This window comes from Emydura macquarii, unplaced genomic scaffold (assembly GCF_026122565.2).
Source record: "Emydura macquarii macquarii isolate MOO-44397 ecotype Brisbane River unplaced genomic scaffold, CSIRO-AGI_Emac_v2 contig_719, whole genome shotgun sequence".
Taxonomy (NCBI): Eukaryota; Metazoa; Chordata; order Testudines; family Chelidae; genus Emydura; species Emydura macquarii.
Window position 1 is genome coordinate 13079856 of NW_027130856.1, and position 22645 is coordinate 13102500.

Below are 22645 nucleotides of genomic sequence, written 5' to 3' on the forward strand. Positions count from 1 at the left end.
TCAGTACCCTCAGACAGCTTACAGTGAGAGTTAGGGACATACCACCACCACAGGACATTCAAATGGCAGGGAGTGACTGTTCAGCTCTAAAGTCTTTGTACAACTTTCAGTGCTACATGTGCAAGAAGGGATGTAACAACCCAGCCCTCAATGCAAATTTCACACACTTTGTAGCCATTTTCCACAGACTCAGAGGATGTCAGATACCATCTTGAAGTTAAGTGGGCATCCCTTGGGCTTTCCAGGAGACATGACTTACCAGGATGCAGAACGGGATGGAGGATCAGGACTTATGCTGATATTAATGATTTAAAAAACACATTAATTGAAAGTTAAAAGTGCATAGCCGAAATGCCTTATAGCTAATACCTAATGCTTAAATGATTGGCTGAAAACAAAGAATAAGCCATTTCAGGTCAAGGTAATTTTAGGGACAGTTTTACAAACCACTTAAATTGTAAGATTACAAGTGCATTCTCAGCAATAAATACAATAGAAATGTGTTTGTTTATACAAAAAAGTCATGGATGTATCCAGATACAAAGAAAAACATTTAAAAGCAAATAATGAAGATATCACCTTACTCTGGATAATGGAAATTTTTGCATAGGATTTATTTTGATAAACAGGTTTACCATGCAATACCAGTGCAATGATTACCTGAATATCTTGCATTCCTGATGCCTAATACTACATTGAAAGTCAATGAGAATATCTACTGTACGCAATGTAGTTGTAGCCAAGTTGCTCCCAGATTAGAGAGATAAAGTGGGTGAGGTATTATCTTTTATTGGGCCAACTTCTGTTGGTGAAAGACAAGCTTATGAGCTTGCAGAGAGCTTTGCTCCTCTTGTAGGAAAGATACTCAGGCCTTGCCTACGCTTGTGGTTATGCTGGCAAAACTTTGTCGCTCTTGGGTGTGAAAGAAATCACTCCACCCACCACCACCCGAGCAACAGAAGTTTTGCCAGCATAAGTGCGAGTGTGGACAGCTCTACGTGGGTGGGAGACGCTCTCTGTTGATATAGTGGTCGCAACTCGTTCAGGTGGCTTTGCTGTGTCAGCGGGAAAGCTCCACACTTGTGCTTATGCTAGCAAAACTTATATGGTTCAGGCGGGGAGAGGAGGGGGTGGGGGGGATGATTTTTTCCCCACTTCCCAGAGTGACAAAGTTTTGCCAGCATAACTGTAAATGTAGACAAGGCATTAGAGTGTCATAGCTAAATACAAGGTGATACACACTGTTAAGCATATGGAGTTAGACTTTGCAAGAGACTATTCAAGGTGAAGTGGGCAGTTAACACCTTCACAATCATGGGACAAAGGAGGGTTAGTGGGTTACAGGAAAGCTGCATAACGCCTTCAAAACATGAGCCTGGGAGTTTAAATTCATAATTTTTCTATACACTAAAAAACACTTAATTTGGCTCCTGTCGATATAAATGCCTCTTTATGCAAATGTAGTAACACCACCTCCCTGACTGATGTAAACTCACAGTTGACATGGTTAGGTTGATGCAGTGTCAGAGTAGATACTGCTTTGCTTCCATTGAATGTTATTGGTCTTCACAAGCCACCCCACAATACCCCACACTGACAATACAATCAATACAAGCGCTCCGGTGAGGATACGCACCACTGACACAAGGAGCCAAATGCATGCACACAAGCAATTTAACAACTGTGGTGGCTGCATGCTGATGTAAGTTAGGTCAACAAAATTTTGCAGTGTAGACATGGCCTGAGAAATTCCATGACCTGAAGAAGAACCCTGTGTAAGCTCAAAAGCTTGTCTCTTTCCCCAGCAGAAGTTGGTCCAATAAAAGATACTACCTCGCCCACCCTGTCTTTCTCATAAATTACCTATGTTATTAAGCAGCAACAAAGTCAAACATTAATTAATCCATAAAAATTAGAAAACAAGGAACAGATACCTGAAATTTTGTTCGTCTTCATTGTCACTCTGTAAAAGATCATCATTCAGTTCTTCATCTGACAAGTCTGACTGATTCTAGATCGCAATAAAAAGGAAGTCAAACATTTGTTCTTGTTTTAAAGCACAATATCTCTGAGACAAAAGAAAAAAAGGTTCTCTAAACACTACAATAAAGGAATATGGACAATAAGCAACATGTTTTTATAATGAAAAAATATGGCCAGAAAAATGTGATTGCTTTTTGGAAGAATTACATAATCAGCTGATAAAAGGAATGATGCAGAAGACAACATATCTGAATTTCAGTTACGCACTTGATACAGTCTAATGAAAACTTGCAAAATTCATTCCAATTGGCTTAGATTTCAACATTGCCACAAGGACTGAAAACTGGCTGAAGGACAAACTAAAGGTAATGATCAACCAGCAATGTAATGAATTGGGGGAGGTGTTTAGTGGGGTATCGGAAGGGTTGGTATTATGTCCCTTCATAGAAACAACTTAATTAAATGATCCAATAGCATGATGCAGGGTGGGAGCAAAAATCAAGTTACTGCAATTTCTTGGGAATACTAACTTGGGAGAGAAATAACAGGAAAGGATCTAGAGAGGTTAAAAATATTGGCAAATTGGCAGGCGTTCAAAGAAGAGAAAAAAATTACTCAAGAGTATGTAATTTGTGCTGCCCTTCTCTGAACTTCTTCCAATTTGTCAGCTCTGCTATCAACTGTTCTATTTATCTGTAACAAGTTACCAACTAAAAGAGCTAACTATGCATAGCATGGCTAGAGTGACAGTTTCCCATCCCCCCAAAGAAGTAAAGGGATTAAGTTATACAAAGGTGGGTTTTACCTACAAGTAATGGGGTGAGATTCAGAAGAAGCCAATTTAGGCTTACTGTATCAGGGAAATAATTTCCTAAGAGATTTATTAGGCGGCTGTTGTACAGTGTCCCATGTAAAGTGGTGGGAGCCTGTCACTTGAAAAATTTAAAGTAAGACTGCACAAAGCACTACAATAGGTAACTTTAAGAACAAATCCTGCATTGACTGTGTGATGGACTAGAATTTATTCATATTTGGATTTGCACAATAATAAGGTTGTCCATTTTGACACATTACAATAAAGAAAAAATAATTTAATATCAGTTGATTATATTAATGATTATATGATTAAAATAGGCCATGCTTAACTCCCACCATTCTGCAAGATGATTTATTAAGGCAAGGATTCCCATCTAGGTAATATTCCTACCATCTTAAAAAAAACTGACCACAAATGCCATTGTGAAATAATGGAATTAAATAAATATTTACAGTGTAAACCACTAAAAATGCACCCAGAGAAAGCCAGATTTATCAGCTTGAGGTCTGTTTAATATGAAGTTATATCATAAATCTATTCTCCAACTAGGAGCAAAATGTTCAAAAACAGCTTCTTTTAATGTTGTTTACGTAGTATTTAGCAGAGTAGCCTCCTCTTTTTCAATCTTCCTATTTTCTAAAGAGAAGCCCCACTCTCTCCAGCAGACAGAGCAATTCTGCTGAAGTAAGTAAAACCTGCTTTCTGATTTTGGCCCTTCACAGGAAGTTTGGTTTTGGAAATGGGTGTCTCTCCAAGTGTCAGGAGTCTGTGATACAAGAGGGAGGACCCCTAGATATCCAGTACTCCTTGCAGCCCTTCTTATTGGGATCTTATCTTTCGGCACCGTCTGTCCCCCAATAACTGACATTAGGAAGTTTCCTACTGTGGGGAGGGGAAAGCCATTGCCTAGTAGCTGCTATATACACAGAAAGAAGTGAAAATGGCTGTTAGTCCTGGCTGCTGCCTGCCTTCCCCTCTATCTGCCCCAGAAGGTACCAGTGCACCTTGCACAGAATACTGTGCATGCCTGATAGGGAAAAGCTGCAGTTCACACTGGCTGTAGAAGATGCATTGGTGTCTCAAACTGGTAGGAGTCAAGAAGGGAAGGACTGTTGATAAGCAAAGCAGAAACTAGTTTTGAGCACCACCTCTCTGGACTGGTGAGTAGGGCTGGGTAGAAAACAGTAACTCCATTTCATGAAGCATTGGTTCTGTTCGGATTTGGAACAAAAACAAAATATTTAGAAATTCTCTGCAAAGGGGAATGAAGTCCTGGGACAATCTGCAAGGCAGGGTGCCCCAGAACCACAGAAAACCCTGGGTTTCAATTTTGACCAATCAAAATATTTTTTCCACAAAGTTGTTGTCAGAATTTCTCCAACCACCTTTACTATTTAAATGATCTAGATAATATTGAAATATGTATAAGTTTTTAAAATGTATGCTACTGTTTGTGCTGACTTTCATAATGGACTGCAAGAATTGTTTTTGGGTTCTTTTAGATTTCTAGGTTTAAGCTGATTTTACCCAGATAATTAGGAGATCCTTGATCATTTATCAATGGTCGTATCACATGACAGCATGAATTGTGAGTAAAATATAGGTTCACATTTAAAACTGCAGATTATTAGGCATACATTAAACATCATTTCTTACCTTTTTACCAGCAAGCAAATCTTCTCCAAGCAAATCATCTTCAAGTTCACTGGAAAATATAAGCAAATATCAAGAGTATCCATATCTCACACACTTAGAAAAATAATATTTTTCCTGGCATAATTATTCAATTTAGTAATTTCAATATTGGTCAGAGTAGAATTGTTACAGAATCCACAATGCTTTTTATTTCATAAAATATACAGCATATTAACATGAACGCTCAGGAAAGATTTACATTATACAAGGCATATGCACTGAATTTATATATTAAGGAAGGCTGGATATTTTCAAGATGTTTCAGTCTTTTATAAGCCATCCTTTCCAAGACAGTCAAATCCAGTCTCCTACATGTGGAGATCTTTATGCGTTTCATCTCTGTAATTCTACATTATTAAGCCACTAAAGAGGCACAAAGAACCTAACATTCCTGGTAGTCTATTAGGCTCAGAGATCTTGGAATAACTTCCAGGTTGAATAGCTGAAGACTGAAAGGAATTTACATTACAAGAGAAATTTTATTTATATATAAAGAAAAATAAATTACAAAAGAAATCCTGGGAAAAAAGTCGCCTCCCCTTTGAAGAAATTTGTTAAAGATGAGAGAGTGTTTGAATGTTTTTTGTTCATGGCTCTCCTTTCATATCATAGGCCTGGTCTACACTAAGGCAGCTTAAGTCAACCTAACCTTAAGCATCTACATTAAAATGTAGCTCTCACCGATGTAAGTCACCCACAACACCAACTTAACTCCACCTCCACAAGAGTAGCAGCATTTAGGTCGACGTAGTTAGGTCAATGCAGTGTCCATGTAAACACTGAATTGCTTCCATTGCCTGTTGCTGCCTGACAATTGTCAGCCCTGGGCGGCGGGGCTCCAGCTGACAGTGCCCCACATTGACAGTTAAATTGGTGGAAGCACTCCTGATGATGATGCACACCGCAGACAGAAGGAGCACAGTGTGGACGTGAAAAACCTAATTAACTACTGTGGTGGCTGTACGTTGACATAACTTAAGTCAACTTAATTTTTGTAGTTGAGACTTGTTCATAGCCTCTCTCCCATAAATAAGATCTGTGTTGCCCCCAAAGAACTGCATCTGCATGTGGTGAGAAACTTTAGAGCCCTGGCTAGATCTGTCTAGATCTTTCTGGTGGCATGAAGAACAACCCGTAGAAGCATGGCAGGCAGAGCATGGAGAGACACAAGTTGGCTTTTTTCCCTTTTCCCAGGAAGGAAATCAGTCATCAGCCCATAGATTACAGTAAAGTAAGTTTGGGATATATAAACAGGAAGGTAACCAAGGATGTACAATGATAAGAGTAGAACATTCATCTTAATATTTACTCAAGCCCATAGTGAAATGGTTAAGCACTTACTGGCAAATACATTGGAAAAATGGCAAGTCTAAAAGCAGTTCCAAATCACATTTACTAGATCCGAGAGTTGGTTGGGAATATGGAATAAGTATTTCAACACAGCTGAAGCGCAACAAAAATTCCACGACTAAAGATGGTGCCAAAAGCAGCCCTTAGAAAGGGATAAGATACGTTTTGCTGAGTTAGTTTTACTGCCTGATAATGTTAAAAAATATTCTAAAATGTCACAAGATAAGGAAGAAAAGATTTTAGTTCAGCAACAAACAGGAAGGGATTATCAGAACACAACATTCATTTATGCTTGCTGTTCTCAAATTTAATCCCATCAATACCTGTATATTAACAAAATGATTGCTAAAGGTTCAGTAACAATATCAAACAAGAGTGGGGATAGAAAGCATCTGTTTTGTGCCCCACACAAGAGTAAAGTTGCTAGAGATTAGGCCCCTTTATGCACAGAGGCAGAAACCTCTGTAAAAGAGATGGAGTCAGTAAAATTTAGAGTCAAACCCTGTCAAAGCCCTTCTCTGTATCGAAGGATTCAGCTGCCAGTGACAACTCAGAGGTTTATGAGACAGACATTATGTTTATCATGTGTCACGGGTTACTTGTCCTGTATCAATGTTTAATTAAACTTGGTTGTTGAGGAAAATGGTTGGGCAAGCTTTTCTTCTTTTTGCAAACATTTTTGTCAATGGAGACAAGGACAACAGTATGATGTGCTGTCTCCCATAAACAAAAACATGCAATGTAATTACAAGATTGGAAGGGATTATGTCATCATTTGGCTATTCCCTACTGGTGGTGATACACGTTCGAACCAGCTACTCAGCATCATGTGAAGCTACCCAGATTGTACAAGATGACTTCAGGGATCTTGGAACTGAGCTGAAGAGGAAAGTCCGTATGATCTTCTCAGAGAGCCTTCTGATTCCACATGAGAAAAGGTTGTGCAACTAGCACCAAGGGGGCCACACAGACAGCCTGCATCTCACAAGTAGGGGGACTAATCTTCTCAGCTGAAGACTAGCTAGAGCAGTCAAGAGACCTTTAAACTAATAGCTCCAGGGGAGGGGCTATGGAGGCAAATGCAGTCCGAAGTCAAATTTAGCGTGTCACAAACAAATTGAACCAAGGTGGCAAAGAATGTGAAAATAATAATTTTTTAAATTGTTTGTATACCAGTGCTACGAGTCTGGGTAACAAGCAAGAGGAACTGGAAATTTTCTGTGATGAGAAGAAAATTCAATATAATTAGCATTATTGAAACTTGTGGATGAATGACATGATTGGAATGTTATACTTTGTTTAGGAAGGATAGAATGGGTAAAAGAATTAAGGGACGGCACTCTACATTAAATACACCAGTGCTTGTTTTAGAGCTATCAATAACTCAAAACCAGTGTTAAATGCATATGGATCAATGTGATAACTAAAGCCCAGAAAGGGTCTGATAAAGACCACCAAATCAAACCAAAGAATAGGACGAGTTACTCCTTAATCTCCTGTCTAATATGTGGAAACAAAAATTGTTATGGGGGAGCTCAATTTGGGAATACGCTGGAGGTCTCATGAGCCCAAATTCTAATGATGTTTTAGAAAATTACCACTGATAGCTTTTAACACAAAAGATATTGTACCCAATACGCAGCAGCTATTTTGGACTTCATTATGATGGAGAAAGATGAAAATCACTGAACTGGAAGTTGATAGTTGCCATGGGCCAGTGATCATGACCTGATTACACATTCAGTATGGGCAAAGAGAAGACAATCCCAATCCGTTTTTTTATATACACAAACACATATATGCACGCATGCACACACACCCTCTGCTTCAAAAGGGCTAATTTCCCAAAGCTGAGAAAAATTATGAGTGAAACTGATTGGAAGAAAAAAAAATTTAGACAGAAAATGTGAATGAAAATTGGGAATTCTTTATGAAGATTTTATTAGATGGCCAAAAAGCCATAATTCCACAATAAAGGAAGAAGACAACTTCAGCAAAAAAATTCCATCCTGGTTCACAGTGGCAAAGTGAAGGCAGCAATTAGAAATAAAAAAAGCAATATAACAAATATAAATATTGGAAAATATATAGCTATTAAGGTAAGTCAGAAGTTATAAAATATAGAAAACTGATATGGGAAACTTAGGACATGGCTGTCAGGGCTAAGAACAATAAAGATTTTTTTTAAAGAATATTAGAAACAAAAGAAATTCTATTAATGCTATAAGCCCATTACTAGATGTAAAAGTATCAACGTGCAGAAAAGGCAGCTGTGTTCAATAAATATTTCTGTTCTGCAGTTGGAAAAAAGCAGGTTGATATATTCATATCATACGAGGATGATGAAGTCCATTTTAGTATAATTAAGGAGGACGTTAGACAACATCTCCAAGGGATAAACATTTTTAAAATCACCAGACAAGAAACTTGTACACCAGGAGTCATAAAACAATTGGCTGGGGAAATCTTTGGTCTATTGATTCAAATACTGGGGAAACTGCGGAAGACTAGAAGAGTGCTAGCATTGTGCCTATATTCAGAGAGGGCACATGGGATGATCCAGGTAACTATCGGCTGGTTAGCCTGACATCAATCTTAGGCAAAATAATGTAAAAGCTCATACAGAATTCAACTAAAAAAAGTAAAGGACAGGAATATAATGAATGCTAAACAACATGGTTTTATAGAAAATAGGTCTTGTCAAACAAACCTAATTTTATTCTTTGAAAAGAATAAAAGTTTGGTTGATAAAAGGAACCTATACTTTTGAAAGGCATATGACTTAGCATCACATGACATTATGATTAAAACATTAGCACTATACAATACCAATAAAAATTTGTTAAATGGATTAAAAACTTGCTAATTCAGATATCAAAAGTAGTTGTCGTTGAGGAATCATCATCAAATTAGGGTGTTTCTTAGTGGGGTCCCAGAGGGATCAATATTAAACCCAGCAGTATTCAGCATTATCGTCAATAACCTGGAAATAAATATAAAAATCACTGCTAGTACTAATAATATTTGCGGATGACAGATTGGCAGAGTGATAAATGATGAGGACAGGTCAGTCATACAGAGAAATCTGTATTTAAGGGCTGTAGATGAAGTCCTTCACTGAAAGGCATTAAGAGCTTGGCCTGTTTAGAAGATCTCAATCTCAGAAGATTGAGAGGTGACTTGATTATAGTGTATCAATACCTTCAAAGGGAGAAAATACCAGCTACTAAAGGCTCTTTAATCTAACATAGTAAATCATAACAAGATCCAATGGTTAGAAGCTGAAGTCAGATAAATTCAAATGAAAAACAAGGCATGAATTTTTAACAGTGAGGGTGATTAATCATTGGAACAAACTACCAAGGGAAGTGGTGATTCTCCATCTCTTGATGTCCAAACAAAGATTGGATATTACTGGGCTCAATACAAGGGTAACAGGATAAAATTTAATGGCCTATAATATAAGGAGGTTAGACTAGATGATCTAATGTTACCTTCTGGCCTTAAGTTCTATGAATTGAACATGTTTCATTAAACATTAGTAGCAAGGAGGCAAGTATTTCCCAAAGGCATTGGTAAAAACCTAATGGGAAACAATTTTCAGGAATCTTGTCCCGTTTTACATTCTTCTCCCAATTCTGCTCCCTGTATCTCTTCCAAAGTAACAGATGCTCTCCAACTCCTAGTTACCATGCTCCAATATCTAAGGAAGGGTAAGGTGATCAAAGAATCCAAAAGGGCTTCACGGTTGAAGGATGATATTCAGCCAAATAGCGACCCAAAGAGGTGGAAGTCATGGAAGATGATTGAAGATACCATACTTTTTCCTTGTGTTTAACATTTTAGAAGATTATTATCTAGGTTGCAAGAAGCAGCATTTGAAATTTAGAAACTGCCAGATTTATGGGTGCCCATACGACCTTGACTCTGCCCTACTGTGCACCAATCCTGTGCACTGAATGAGGCATGTGTCTTGTTGTCTATATTATATCATGTTATTACAGACTACATCATAATGCATATACACAAGCGGGCAGAATTATGGGTGCTCAATATGGCATTTCCTAACCTATGAGTGTTGGACTTAAACAACATTGCAACCTAAATAACACACTCTTTACATAGTTCTGTGAGTGTAATTCCCTAGGTGTTGTCAGGTTTTTTAAGAAAAATAATATTCTATTAAGTGCAACTGTAAGAGCTGCCTTCCCCACATCATGAATCCACAGGTTTGAACCCTGAATCCCCAGCACTGCAGCACAAACTGCTACTTGAGGTCACTACCTCTCCCTCTATAATAAAATGTAAAAATTATTTCACTATGGAATAATTGCACCAAGTATATTATTTCTGTTCACCTTTTTAGTTTGATATTATTTATCTTAAGTTATAAGCACCTGGTAGTAATTACAATAAAAAATTGTCCAATTTACATGAACAAAGTAGATCACAACTGCACTCTCCAATTAATGCTGGGATGATTAAAATATAAAGTGAAGTAAAGCAAATTCATGAAGCACAATGAAGATACAATCTACATTTAAAGAAATGGACTAGTTCTCCTCAAAATCTGAACCTTTGTTTGCTTTATCTCCTTACTAAATAAGGTAGTTTCCCCATTTCCTTAAAAAAAAAAAAAAAAAAAAAAAGCTTCATTATAAGTGGAGTTTTACTGTAACAAGAAGTTCACGGCAAACAGTGTCCTCATTTCCACTACAACACTAACAGCACAGTGCTTCTTAAAATCCTGCAGGTACAGGGGAGAGTGGCAGTTGTGGGGGTGGGATAGGAAGAAGGCTGGCCCACTTCTGGAAGGCCACCTATTCACTCTCAGTGGAAAACAACTGTAGTGAAATTAAATCAGCTCTTCTCACTATATACTAGGAGCAAAGGTAGAAAAATTAGGAACCTGGGATTCCTACTCACCTTCACTCTCACAAGGATGTGACAGCTTTCCTCCTTCCTCTGCTGAGCCACAGCAGAAGGGGAGACCATTACTACTTTGAAATGCAAGTAAAAATTAGTAGATAATAACTTCTGCACTTCTAGGGCATTAGCTCAATGGAAACTACTTAGGGCTGGTCTACGCTACACTTAGGTCAATATAAGCCACCTTGCATCAACCTAGCTGTGCACTTGTGTACACTTAAATGCCTTCAAGCTCTCCATTACACTGACATAGTAACACCACCTCCCCAAGCAGTGTTGAGCTTTGGTTGACGTACTGGGGTTGATACAGTACGAGTGTAGACCCTAACAGTCCTTCAATAACTTTTCTACAATGCCCAATACTGACCGCTCTAGTCACAATTGTTAACTGTATTGCCCAAGAGCTATGAAAACCAGAAGCCCACCACCACCCCTTTAAAACTCACAAATTTTTAAACACCTTTTCCTGATTGTCCATCTTGGCAAGCACATCTAACAGCTCTCCATTGTGTGCAATTGCCCAGTTGACCATGCTGGCTATATCAGGGGTGTCAAACTCATTTGCTATGGCAAGCCAGATTTGAATTAGATGTACTTCAAGTGGGCCATACATACCATAAATCAAAATACTAGGCACTTTTGGAGCGCTGTGTCTCGTACACACAACGCTCCACATGCTGCCGCCAAAGTACACAGATCTCGTGGCAGCGCGCGACACCGCCAGATCTCGCGGTGTCGTACCCTCTGGCAGCAGCATGCGCCGCCGCCAGAGAGTACAACACCGCGAGATGTCGCGGCATCATGCACTGCCTCCAGGGACTGGACCAAAAAGGTTGGTGGGCTGTATCCGGCCCGCAGGCCGGATGTTTGACACCCCTGGGCTATATGCTCCAGACTGGAGTAGACAGGAGATATTGGGGAGAAGAGGCTGTGCAAACACAGCTATGGACTATTAATAGTGGAAATGTGGACATCTACAAGCAGACTGCAAAGGGAGTGCAGGAGAAAGGGTCTGACAGGGATCAGCAGTGCCATGTGAAAGGGAAGGAACTGCGACGGGCACATGAAAAGGACAGGGAGGCCAACAGTCGACCCAATGCCGACCTGCAGACCTGCTGCTTTTACAAAGAGTTGCATGCGATACTTGGGGAGACCTCACCATCACCCTATACACCACCATGGACACCTCTGAGGAGATCAAATCACTTGCCCCTGCCATGAATAGGAAGAAAGTAGAAAAAGAGGAGGACGACGAGGGACATGCAACCAGAGGATCCAGCTATGCCATGAGTCAGGACCTGTTTGAGATTCCATTGCAGTCCAGTCAAGCATAGGCAAGCCTGATGCAGAGAAAGGAACCTTGGTTAAGTGTGTAAATTTGTTTCCCATTATAGTGATGGCACCCCCAACTTAGCAGGACACAGCTATTGATTTTTCATTAATTTACTCGTACTAGAAGAGATAGTGGTACAACAAAGAGGAAGAATGTTAAATCTGCTTTTTATGTCCCTGTAGAGTTAGGCCAGGGGGCAAAGAGGAGAAATGAGGAATAGTTTCTCTATGTACAAAAGAATGTCCCTTCAATCCTCCTGACAGACCTCAATGAAACTTCCATGAAGGTACATTGCAATCCTCTCCCAAAAGGTTTCTAGGAAGGGCTGCCTTATTTCTTCCTCTGCAGTAGGACACTTTCCCATGCCAGTCAGCAATATCTTTGGCAGGCACCATTGCACTAAACAGACTAATATCATACAGGTCTGGGTTGCTTCAGGACACCTGCAGCAGCTGTGCTCTCTTTGCTTTTGTTACCCTTAGGAGATATCAGCTAAAATAACTACCGCCTATGGAAAATGGTGCTAGTATTCAGTGCCATTGCCCTACACTCAGTTCCATGCAACTGAGCAATTCCCTCATTTTTCTCACCCCGGTAGGCCATACTCACCATGGTTGGTGTGCTGAATGGCGCCATGCACAAGTACGCTGAAGCAGAAGTGTCAATAAGCATGTCTTGTTTAAAAAACTTTTTGGGGGGGGGGGGGGGGGAAGAGTTCCAAATCTTAATTTTAACTTTTCATTGTGACTATACTGAAAAGGTACCTCTGTGTTTTATCTGTGGCTGCTGCTATTGGGGGATTCCCCCTCCACACCCAAGGAACACCTGAGCCAGGTAAGGAGGAAAAAGAAGAGGACTTGGGATGACACGCTCTGCAAAATCCGGCAAGCCAGTGCTGCAGCAGACAGTGAACACAGGTCCTGGAAAATGAATACTGCAGACTGTATGGAAAAAGTAGACAGGAAAAAATCCCAAGAGTGCCAGCAGGAAAAGGAGAGGGAGATGCACCAGGACATAATGGGGAGTCTCTGGCAGCAAACAGATGCTGCAGACTCTTACAGACCTACAGAGACAACCATTGCAGGCTCACTTCCTTTTGCAGTTTATGGAGAACTCTGATATAGCACCTCCCTGCACCCCCCTCACCATTCCATATGGCAACAGAGGTCACATCCCAACCCTTACCACGCCACACTGGCGGACATGAAGAACAACCACAGTGTTATATACAGTTACCTGAGAGCCACTGCCATTGTATGTGTAGCTAAAATGGAAACAAATGTTCCTTTCTCTTCTTTAAGCTCTCTTCCATAAATTTATTAAGGTTTTAATGTATTTGCTTTTAACTTGCACAGAATTTTTTTTGGTGGTCTTTTCATTAGTAAATAAAACTGAACTATTTGGAAAATAATTCATCTTTATTAGTTCCCAACACATGCTGTAGAAAGCCTGGAGGCAGTGATAGCACCCACACAGTTGATATTGTACTCTGACAACTCATGGGATCAGTGACAAATGCAGCCTGAATCATAAATGTACAGCAAGCACCACAAAATTAATGGTGCATTGACAGTGTTATATTCAGATGTGCAGCAAGCACCACACAGTTTGTAACAGGCCCCCAAGCTCCAGGGCTTGATAGAGCACAGTCCACCACAACCCATTACTGTGGCACTCTGTTCAAGGGCTCTTTCAAAGCCTCCCTGAGCCATAGAGCTCCACATTGAGTTCTTCTAATCGCCCTTGTGTCTGGCTGTTCAAATTCAGCAGTCACTCCACCTCTGCAGTCCATTCCGGTGGCAATTATCCCCCTTTGCTTCACAGATATTATGCAGGACATAGCAGGCAGCTATAACAATTGGGATAATTTTCTCTGAGATCCAATCTTGTGAGTAAACAGCGCCAGCACCCCTTCCGTCTACCAAAAGCATGTTCAATTATAATTCTGCATCTGCAGAGACTGTAGCTGAATCCTTCTTTGGTGCGGTTGAGGTGGCTGGTGTACAGCTTCATGAGCTAGGGGAGTATGAGGGAAGGCTGGGTTCCCCAAGATCACTATTGGCATTTCAACATTGCCATTGGTAATTTGTATGTCAGGAAGGAAGATCCCTACTTGTAGCTTTCTGAACAGTCCTGGGTTCCTAAAGATGCAAGCATCATTCATGTTCCCTGACACTGATCTCAGTGAAGCATTCCAGATGATCCACCAGCACTTGCATAACCATAGAAAAATAGCACTTTCTGTTGATGTGCTCTGTGGCAAGGTGGTCTGGTGCCAAAATAAGGATTCGTGTGCTGTCTATCACTCCACTGCAGTTCGGGAACGCCACTTCTGCAAATTTATTCATTATATCCAGCACATTGCCAAGAGTCAGTCCTGCATAGAGAAGATGACCAATGGGCAATCTGGCATTGCAAGTTTCAAACATGCAATCACAACTTACTTTTCCAGATCCAGGAATGTGGCCTTGAGCATCCAAAAGTTCTGCCGCCACTGCCTGTCACCCCAAGCCTGAATTACAATGCAATCCTACCAGTCAGTGTTCATTTCTCAGGCCCAGAAGCAGTGCTGCACTGTTTGCAGCTGCTCCCGTGAACTCCACCAACAATCTTGAATTGGTTCTCACTATGTCCCACAGCAATCTGCCCTCCAGGAAATCATCACATTCCCCTCAGCTCTTCTTGTGGCTCTGCAAATACCAGAGGATTGTGCTTGCAATGCTCATGATAATACTGCAGAGCTGTGCAGGCTCTGTGCTTCTGTCAGAAGTGGGAGACAGCAACAAGTCCTATGTGGGTGTGACTGTACCTTATGTTCACCCTTTTTACAAGACTATGGTAAATTTTTTTACAAAGTATGCCTTGTGAGGTATCATTTGAAAACTCAATTTGCTGATCATTATTATCCTGGTAAAATGTGTGGCAACATTGTATGTAAAGTTAGAAATTTCTATTGTATGACATTGCTGAGACATGCTTCAAGTTTAGAAAAGCAGACGCAAACCAGGTCCTCAAAGACAAGAGGCAAACTAGCATCTCAGCCAGGGGCCAACAAAATCAAGTGGACTATCCCCTGGTTAAGCAGCCATTCTTTGGAAGGAAAAGGGTTTGAGCAAGAAATTTATATCTTGGCAAGGAATAGCTGGAGGATCCTGTCTCCACAGACTGGCTGTCTCCTGAACCTCAACTAGAGATGATTTTCAAAAAAAGAGCTATACGAAAGCGGAATAGAGGGTTCAAAATATCTCGTCTTTCATCTCTACTCATGACATCAACAACACCTGAAGGACAAAGAATTTAACACTGAACTGGGGGGAAGAGGTTCTGGCTGGAAGGATTCCAGCCAGTAGACTGCTAGTGCATGTGGTGAGAGAAACTTTTGCTTTTAATTCACTTACTTGTGTTTTACCTTTTATTTCATTTTAACCAATTCTGACTTTTATGTCTCATTACTTATAGTCACTTGAAATTCATCTTTCAGTAGTAATTGTTTTATGTAAACCAGTGTGTTTGGATTGAAGTGTTCGGGAAACTATTTCAGATAACGAGGTTTGTGCACATCATTTTCTATTAATGAAATGATGGACTTTATCTGAGCTTGTACTGCCCAGCACCCTCTCAGACAATACAAGATGCACATTTCTGGGGGAAAGTCTGGGATTGGGAGTTTGCTGGTGTTGCCCACAGTGTAATTCATGGGTGGCTGGCTATAGCACTCATACAGTATAGCTAGGAGTGACTTACATGCTGGAGGCTGTGTGTGGACAGATCAGGAGGGGTTGCTCTCACAGTGAAGCAGTGTAAAACGCACCACAGCTTAGAGAATTGTCCACTGTACCCTGGGGAATGTCACAGTGTGTTCATGGGATTTTCAAAATAGGAGCAAAAATTATGGGATAGAGATGGCATTGTGGGGTGGAGAAAGTTGCACGATAGGAACTTGACCCTGCAGTTGCAGTCAGCCCTGAGTGACTTCTTTCTGCCCCACCACGTATTGTCAAACTTATAGAATCATAGAATATTAGAGTTGGAAGAGACCTCAGAAGGTCATCTAGTCCAATCCCCTGCTCAGAGCAGGACTAACCCCAGCTAAACCATCCCAGACAGGGCTTTGTCAAGCTGCAGCTTAAAAACCTCTAAAGATAGAGATTCCACCACCTCCCTAGGTAACCCATTCCAGTGCTTCACCATCCTCCTAGTGAAAAACTTTTTCCTAATATCCAACCTAGACCTCCCTCCACTGCAACTTGAGACCATTGCTCTTTGTTCTGTTACCTACTACCATTGAGAACAGTCTAGCTCCATCCTCCCTGGAGCCCCCTTTCAGGGGGTTAAAGGCTGCTATCAAATCCCCCCTCATGCTTCTCTTCTGCAGACTAAACAAGCCTAGATCCCTCAGCCTCTCCTCATAAATCATGTGCTCCAGCTACCTAATTATTTTTGTTGTCCTCCGCTGGACTCTCTCCAACTTCTCCACATCCTTTTTGTAGTGGGGGGCCCAAAACTGGACAATACTCCAAATGCAGCCTCACCAGTGCTGAATAGAGGGGAATAATCACTTCCCGCGATCTGCTGGCAATGCTCCTACTAATTCAGCCCAATATTCTATTAGCCTTCTTGACAACCAGGGCACACTGCCGACTCATATCCAGCTTCTTATCCACTAATCCTCAGGTCCTTTTCTGCAGAACTGCTGCATAGCTTGTCGGTCCCCAGTCTGTAGCTGTGTATGGGATTCTTCTGTCCAAAGTGCAGGACTCTGCACTTGTCCTTGTTGAACCTCATCAGATTTCTTTTGGCACAATCCTCCAATTTGTCTAGGTCACTCTGTATCCTATCCCTACCATCCAGGGTATCTACCACTCCCCCTAGCTTAGTGTCATCTGCAAACTTGCTGAGGGTGCAATCTACCTCATCCTCCAGATCATTAATGAAGATGTTGAACAAAACCGGCCCCAGGACCGACCCCTGAGGCACTCCACTTGTGACCGACTGCCAGCTAGACATGGAGTCACTGATCATTACCCGTTGAGCCCGATGATCTCTCCAGCTCTTTATCCATTTTATAGTCCAATCATCCAACCTATATTTCTTTAACTTGCTGATAAGAATACTGTGGAAGACTATCAAAAGCTTTGCTAAAGTCAAGGTATATCACATCCACCGCTTTCCCCACATCCACAGAGCCAGTCACCTCTTCATAGAAGGCAATCAGGTTGGTCAGGCATGACTTGCCCTTGGTGAATCCATGTTCACTGTTCCTGATCACCTTCCTCTCTTTCAAGTGCCTTAAAATGGATTCCTAGAGAACTTCCCAAAAGAGACTGTGCTGGAGAGTGGTGAGTTGCACATTGGGATATCTACCAATAGTGTACAACATTGTGCATCAAAATAAGCAGTTCTGGTGAGTATGCACAGCGTCAATGCAAGGAGCCAAGCACGTACGCGCACAAATGATATACTACCTGCTGCAGATTAATGCTGACGTAGCTTGCAGCAGCAAAAGTTTGTAGCATAGACATGCCCTTAGAGTGGATAAATATTGTGGAATATCAATAGAGTGGAAGATCAGACAAAAGCACTAGATCAATTAGGGACTTTGACTCTACTCTAAATCGGTTTCACTATACTAAATGTCTGAACAAATCACTATGCTACTAGCATGAAAAAGAAAGCGTAAACCTTTTTAGCGAGTTATTTGACAAGTGTAGTTGGGTTATAGGACTCGATACAAAACAACATACCTTTGCCTCCCAACTAAGTTTGATTACATTTTCAAATCTTTTCAATAGCTTTATATTTTTCAACAGAAAATATAAAAGAAATCTACCATCCCTCCCCACCCCCCAATGAATCAGATTAAAGACATGAACTTAAAAAAAAAGTAGCCAAAGGCCACAAGTTTTAATAGACGTTATCAGCTGTTTCTAGCATGTGCCTCCAAAGACTTGCTAAAAGACCTTTGGAACCAATGAATATTTAAGACAAAGCGTAGTCAGAAAAATGACTGCAAGAACAGTTATGTACATCCAACATTTTATGATCTGTTCTATGCTTTATTGTATCTGTTCAGGCCTCCAGACTGTAAACTTGTCAAAACAGGTATATGTTTGGCAACAATTAGCATCTGCTGACACACACGTAGCTGCCAACAGCTTCATTAGTATCTGAATTTGCATTCTTTTAAGGATTAGAATTCAAAATGTCACCACAAGCAACCAAAGTAATGTAATTCAATGTCTGAACATGAAAAAATGTAACTACCTGTCCCAATCGTCATCTCCAGTTCTTCTTCTCCAAGATCTTTCTGCACCAGGCTTATCAAACTGATCAAAGTCATCATCTGTAAAGAAGAAGACTACATTAAATACTTCTTACTGGAATATAAAGGAAACACAGGAATTTTCTAATCCTGAAGCAACGACTTGTCCTCTTTAGGAATTACTGTCCTACCCTTTTTGGTTTTATAATTTTTCTCTACTGCAACTCCTGTTAAATTAGACAATACATACAGATGCTCATTAGTATTTGCTGTTTAATTACTACAAAAAGTTGTTAAGATGTAGTTTGGCAGGTCTTATTGCTAATGGAGGTGAGTCTGCAATGTGGGGAAACCAAATGTAGGAAAGGATGTCAGCACACTGTTTGAGAAGTTTACAAACAATGGATCAGCCCACAAGCAGAAAGTAAGCTACATCTGCAGTAAAACCAAATTTCAGATAGCAAAAAGTGTTTAACACTATCTAAAAAAGCCAGGTTGTTTGTAAATAATAACAATTTGGCAGCCTCAAAAACTGAAGTCCTAAATTTATCCACAAAACAGACGCAGCACACAGCGTTCATACAATCTCCCATATTGCCAGGTCTGACCTGTAAGCCAGATGGACCATCACCCATTCCCCCCCGCATCCCAAAGAGGGGGGGGGGGGGAAGAGTATGCTTATGGTTATGAAAAAAGGCAAGGCACTAGAATTTGTTATTAACATGTTTATTGCTTTAATGGAAGATAGGTGCCATTTTTACATAGTCACTGTCCTAACTAGAATAAGTGCAATTATTTGCACTCTCCAATTAGGGCCAATCTCAGAATGATTTATTTTGAATTAAGCCTTTAAAAAAAAACACGCCCACACTTTTTCAATTTTTACTTAGGATTCTTTTTGTGTTCAGTTCCGCTAGTTCAACTGGGCATCTTTCTGTGACAATTCCCTACCCAATGGCCAACCCTAGTTATTTTCCTTTTGACTCATTTAAATGCAGGTTTCATTGATGGCACTCATGGAAAACCCAATGTGAGCATTAAAAAAATTACGAAAACTCAGCAACGGCAGTCATCACTAATACAACAGTTTTCAAACTAAAATGGTGGTCATTATATACTCCTCTGCCATTAAAATTGCTTGCAGTAGCTTGCGACCCAATGAAAGTCAAGTGATTCCAAACAGAAATCTGGTCATGAGTTATCAAAAACAATTCCTTTTGCCCAGATTTCTTTTGGCAAAGAAACAATACACCATTTTTTAGGTCCTAACCAGCTTACATATCACCAAGGGAACCCAACTCTTAGCCTATTAGTGCAGCACTCGACACCCAAGTAGTATCTAAATTTTAGTACTTCTTCCTGCACAACATCCAAGATCCAGCTTTTTCTGTGCCCACCCAGCTAAAATGTTTCTCCAGGACCTTAGATCTTGCTTCTTGACCACTAAAACCTTCTCCTTTCCGGCCTTACCAAATGCCATCTTGCCCCTTATAGTCAAACACTGCAACAGAGACCATCTGGTTACCATGTCAATTATGTCACCATTCTCTCCATTTCCCCATGCTCCACCATACACAAACACAGTCATGGACTACATGAAGTTTTTATACCAATATAACTATGTCAGCTGGGGTGTTATTTTTTACCAATAGTTATACCAGTACAATCCCCTAGCATGGGCACAGTTATACTTGTAAAAAGATGCCTTATACCAGTACAGCTTATTCTGTACAAGAAAGGAAACAGGCTATGCTGGTATAACTGTGTCCACCTGGGGGAATTTATACCTTAACTATATCGATATAGTTAAAGCAATACAACTTGGAGGATAGCTCTATCAATGGCTATTTGCCAGGATCGGCAGGGATGCAAAACCATGCTCTGAAGTGTCCCTAGTCTCTGTTTGCCAGAAGCTGGGAATGAGATAGATCATTTGATAACCTGTTCTATTCATTCCCTCTAAAGCACCGTACATTGGCCACTGTCAAAGACAGGATACTGGGCTAGATGGATCATTGGTCTGACCAGTATGGCCATTCTTATGTTCTTAACTTGTGTGCGTAGATAAGCCCTATGTGGCTCTTTAGAACTTAACCTCACTCTACTTATTTCTTATATGGCATGCTGCATCAACCTTTACTTTAATCTAAAAAGGTGCAATTACACTGAGAAATCCTCTCCTATGAAAGATGCAGCTTTAATAAGTAAGAAGGGCTTTTGCCAGTATAGCTTATAGTAAGCAAAATAAATTATACTAATATAAAAGTGCTTTTGTGGTATAACAATCTATACCAGAGCTTTTCCTGGCATAGTGTCCAAAAAAAAAAAAAAAAAAAAACCCAAAGAACAAAAACAAAAACCAACATTATTATTCCAATAAGAGTTTCTACTGTGGACCTGGCCCTCCACTCTACCAACGCTACCAGCTTTTATTATCCATCAGTCCCTTTATTACTTATCTGTGTCCTTTAAACACCTTTGCTCTTTCTCCCATGCCATCCCTTATCCATGAAAACTCCTTGTAGAGATTCACAAAGCTACATTATCCTCTTTCAAATCTCTCATAAAATCACATCTGGCATGATTCCTACAAAAGACAATAACGGCTAGACAACCAGTGTGCTGTGACCACTGCTTATTATAAGAATCAGAATTGTCACACTTATCTTGTGCCTCTCATATCTGTGTGTTGTATTCTCCTGTTGTCTCATCATGTACTTAGACTAAGTTCTTTGGGGCAAAAGGACCATCCTTTCATTTTTGTACTTTGCCTAACATAATACACATAAATCTACAGACCAAAAGTGAGAGTTACAAATTACCATGGCACTATCAAAATTTGACTCAATACTTTGAAATGTATTGTTAGGAGCCCATAAGAGGGTTACAAGTATTTGTATAGTCAAGAAGGGAATCGGGATAGAAGTTGAGGAACCTCTGGTGAGCAGCAATCATTTCTAACACTCATGGTTTGCAAGATATTAAGCATTAAAGTGGTATTTGATTCATTGTATTACCAGTGTTATTTGGTAATGAGAATAGCAAGTCACAGTGAAGTGTAAATTTTTCAATTTCTGAAGCTTCAAATACTCTAACTCACCCCCGCCTCCCCAAAAAAACCAAACAAAAAAAAAAAAAAAAACTAAAAACTCAGTAAGCACCAACTGGGTACTGGAAGTTCCTGAAAGATACTCACTGAGGGCACCAGCACCCTACATTTAATTTTCACAGGTGGCACCGGAAGAAAATAAGAAAATCTATGGGCTAAAACACACTGGGATTTCCCAATTGAAGGGTAGACTTAAAGCATATCAGTGAAAAAAGTGGCCCATTGTTTAGCTCTGTATCACAACAATGATATAACAAAAGAAATCCCACTATCAAAGAAACAAGTCAGTGCAAAAATGCACACACATTGCCAGAAAGTCAGCCATTTTATTAGACAAGCTTGGCCTCCCTCTGCAATTGGTCAACATCTATCTCTCAGCATGCATTAGGATTTTTTTAACATACTAGGTTCACTTTGCTCATACTATTTTTCCTTGCATTATATTTCTCCTGGTAAGATGGGAGAACTATTGCAGGTATTTGACAGCCACATTTCCATAATTTGGTAGTTTGATTATTTTCTGATACTGAGTGTTGTATGGCAGGTAATGTTTACAAGTATTATCCTGTTTAAAAGAGACAGCAAATCATAAGGGTTTTCTGAGGATAAGCTTCCATAGAGCAAAGCAATCTCATTTTTCTTTCCATATCTACTAGCTCCTTTTTAAAAAGCCTGCACTAAAATACATATCGCCTTGTGTCCTGGGCTACAAAAAAATTCTCTTAAAAGATCCAGTGAGGGTAGTAGATGAATCTGCTGGAAGATTGCATAGCAGTATTTTTGTGCTTCCTATAGCTATACCAATGCAGGCTAAGAAAAAGCTTGTGCTATATACTTGTTAAGATGCAGTGTCCAAGCATTTTACTTGGATGAGATGGCCAAGACCTCTCATCCAAGCAAAACATTTGACCACAGCATTCTCCCTCCCTCACTCACACACAACACAATCCCCAGACAGGAATAGTCTGCAAGCCTCCAACAGTGTGAAAGTTGTGTTTTTTATCCACACTGAAAAACAAAATCATTTTTATTACATCTGTATTTTTTAAATGTAAATTAAATACATTTTAAAATAAACCTAATTAAAATTAAATTTGAAACAGCCTACATTAAGGCCTAAATTTACTAGTCTATTACAATCATTTAAATTAATTTTTAAAATATTAA

At 40.0% G+C, this 22645-nt stretch overlaps 1 protein-coding gene across 3 annotated transcripts in view; it reads right to left on the bottom strand.

The window, feature by feature from the left end:
- Positions 1-22645, bottom strand: part of RBM33 (RNA binding motif protein 33) — a 162701-nt gene that overhangs the window by 130896 nt on the left and 9160 nt on the right. For all 3 annotated transcript variants that reach the window (XM_067542720.1, XM_067542719.1, XM_067542721.1), the window contains exons 2-4: positions 18372-18450; positions 4457-4505; positions 1935-2011 (exon numbers count right to left, since the gene is read on the bottom strand). In XM_067542720.1, the coding sequence (XP_067398821.1) occupies positions 1935-2011; positions 4457-4505; positions 18372-18450 (205 nt within the window). The remainder of the gene's footprint in view (positions 1-1934; positions 2012-4456; positions 4506-18371; positions 18451-22645) is intronic.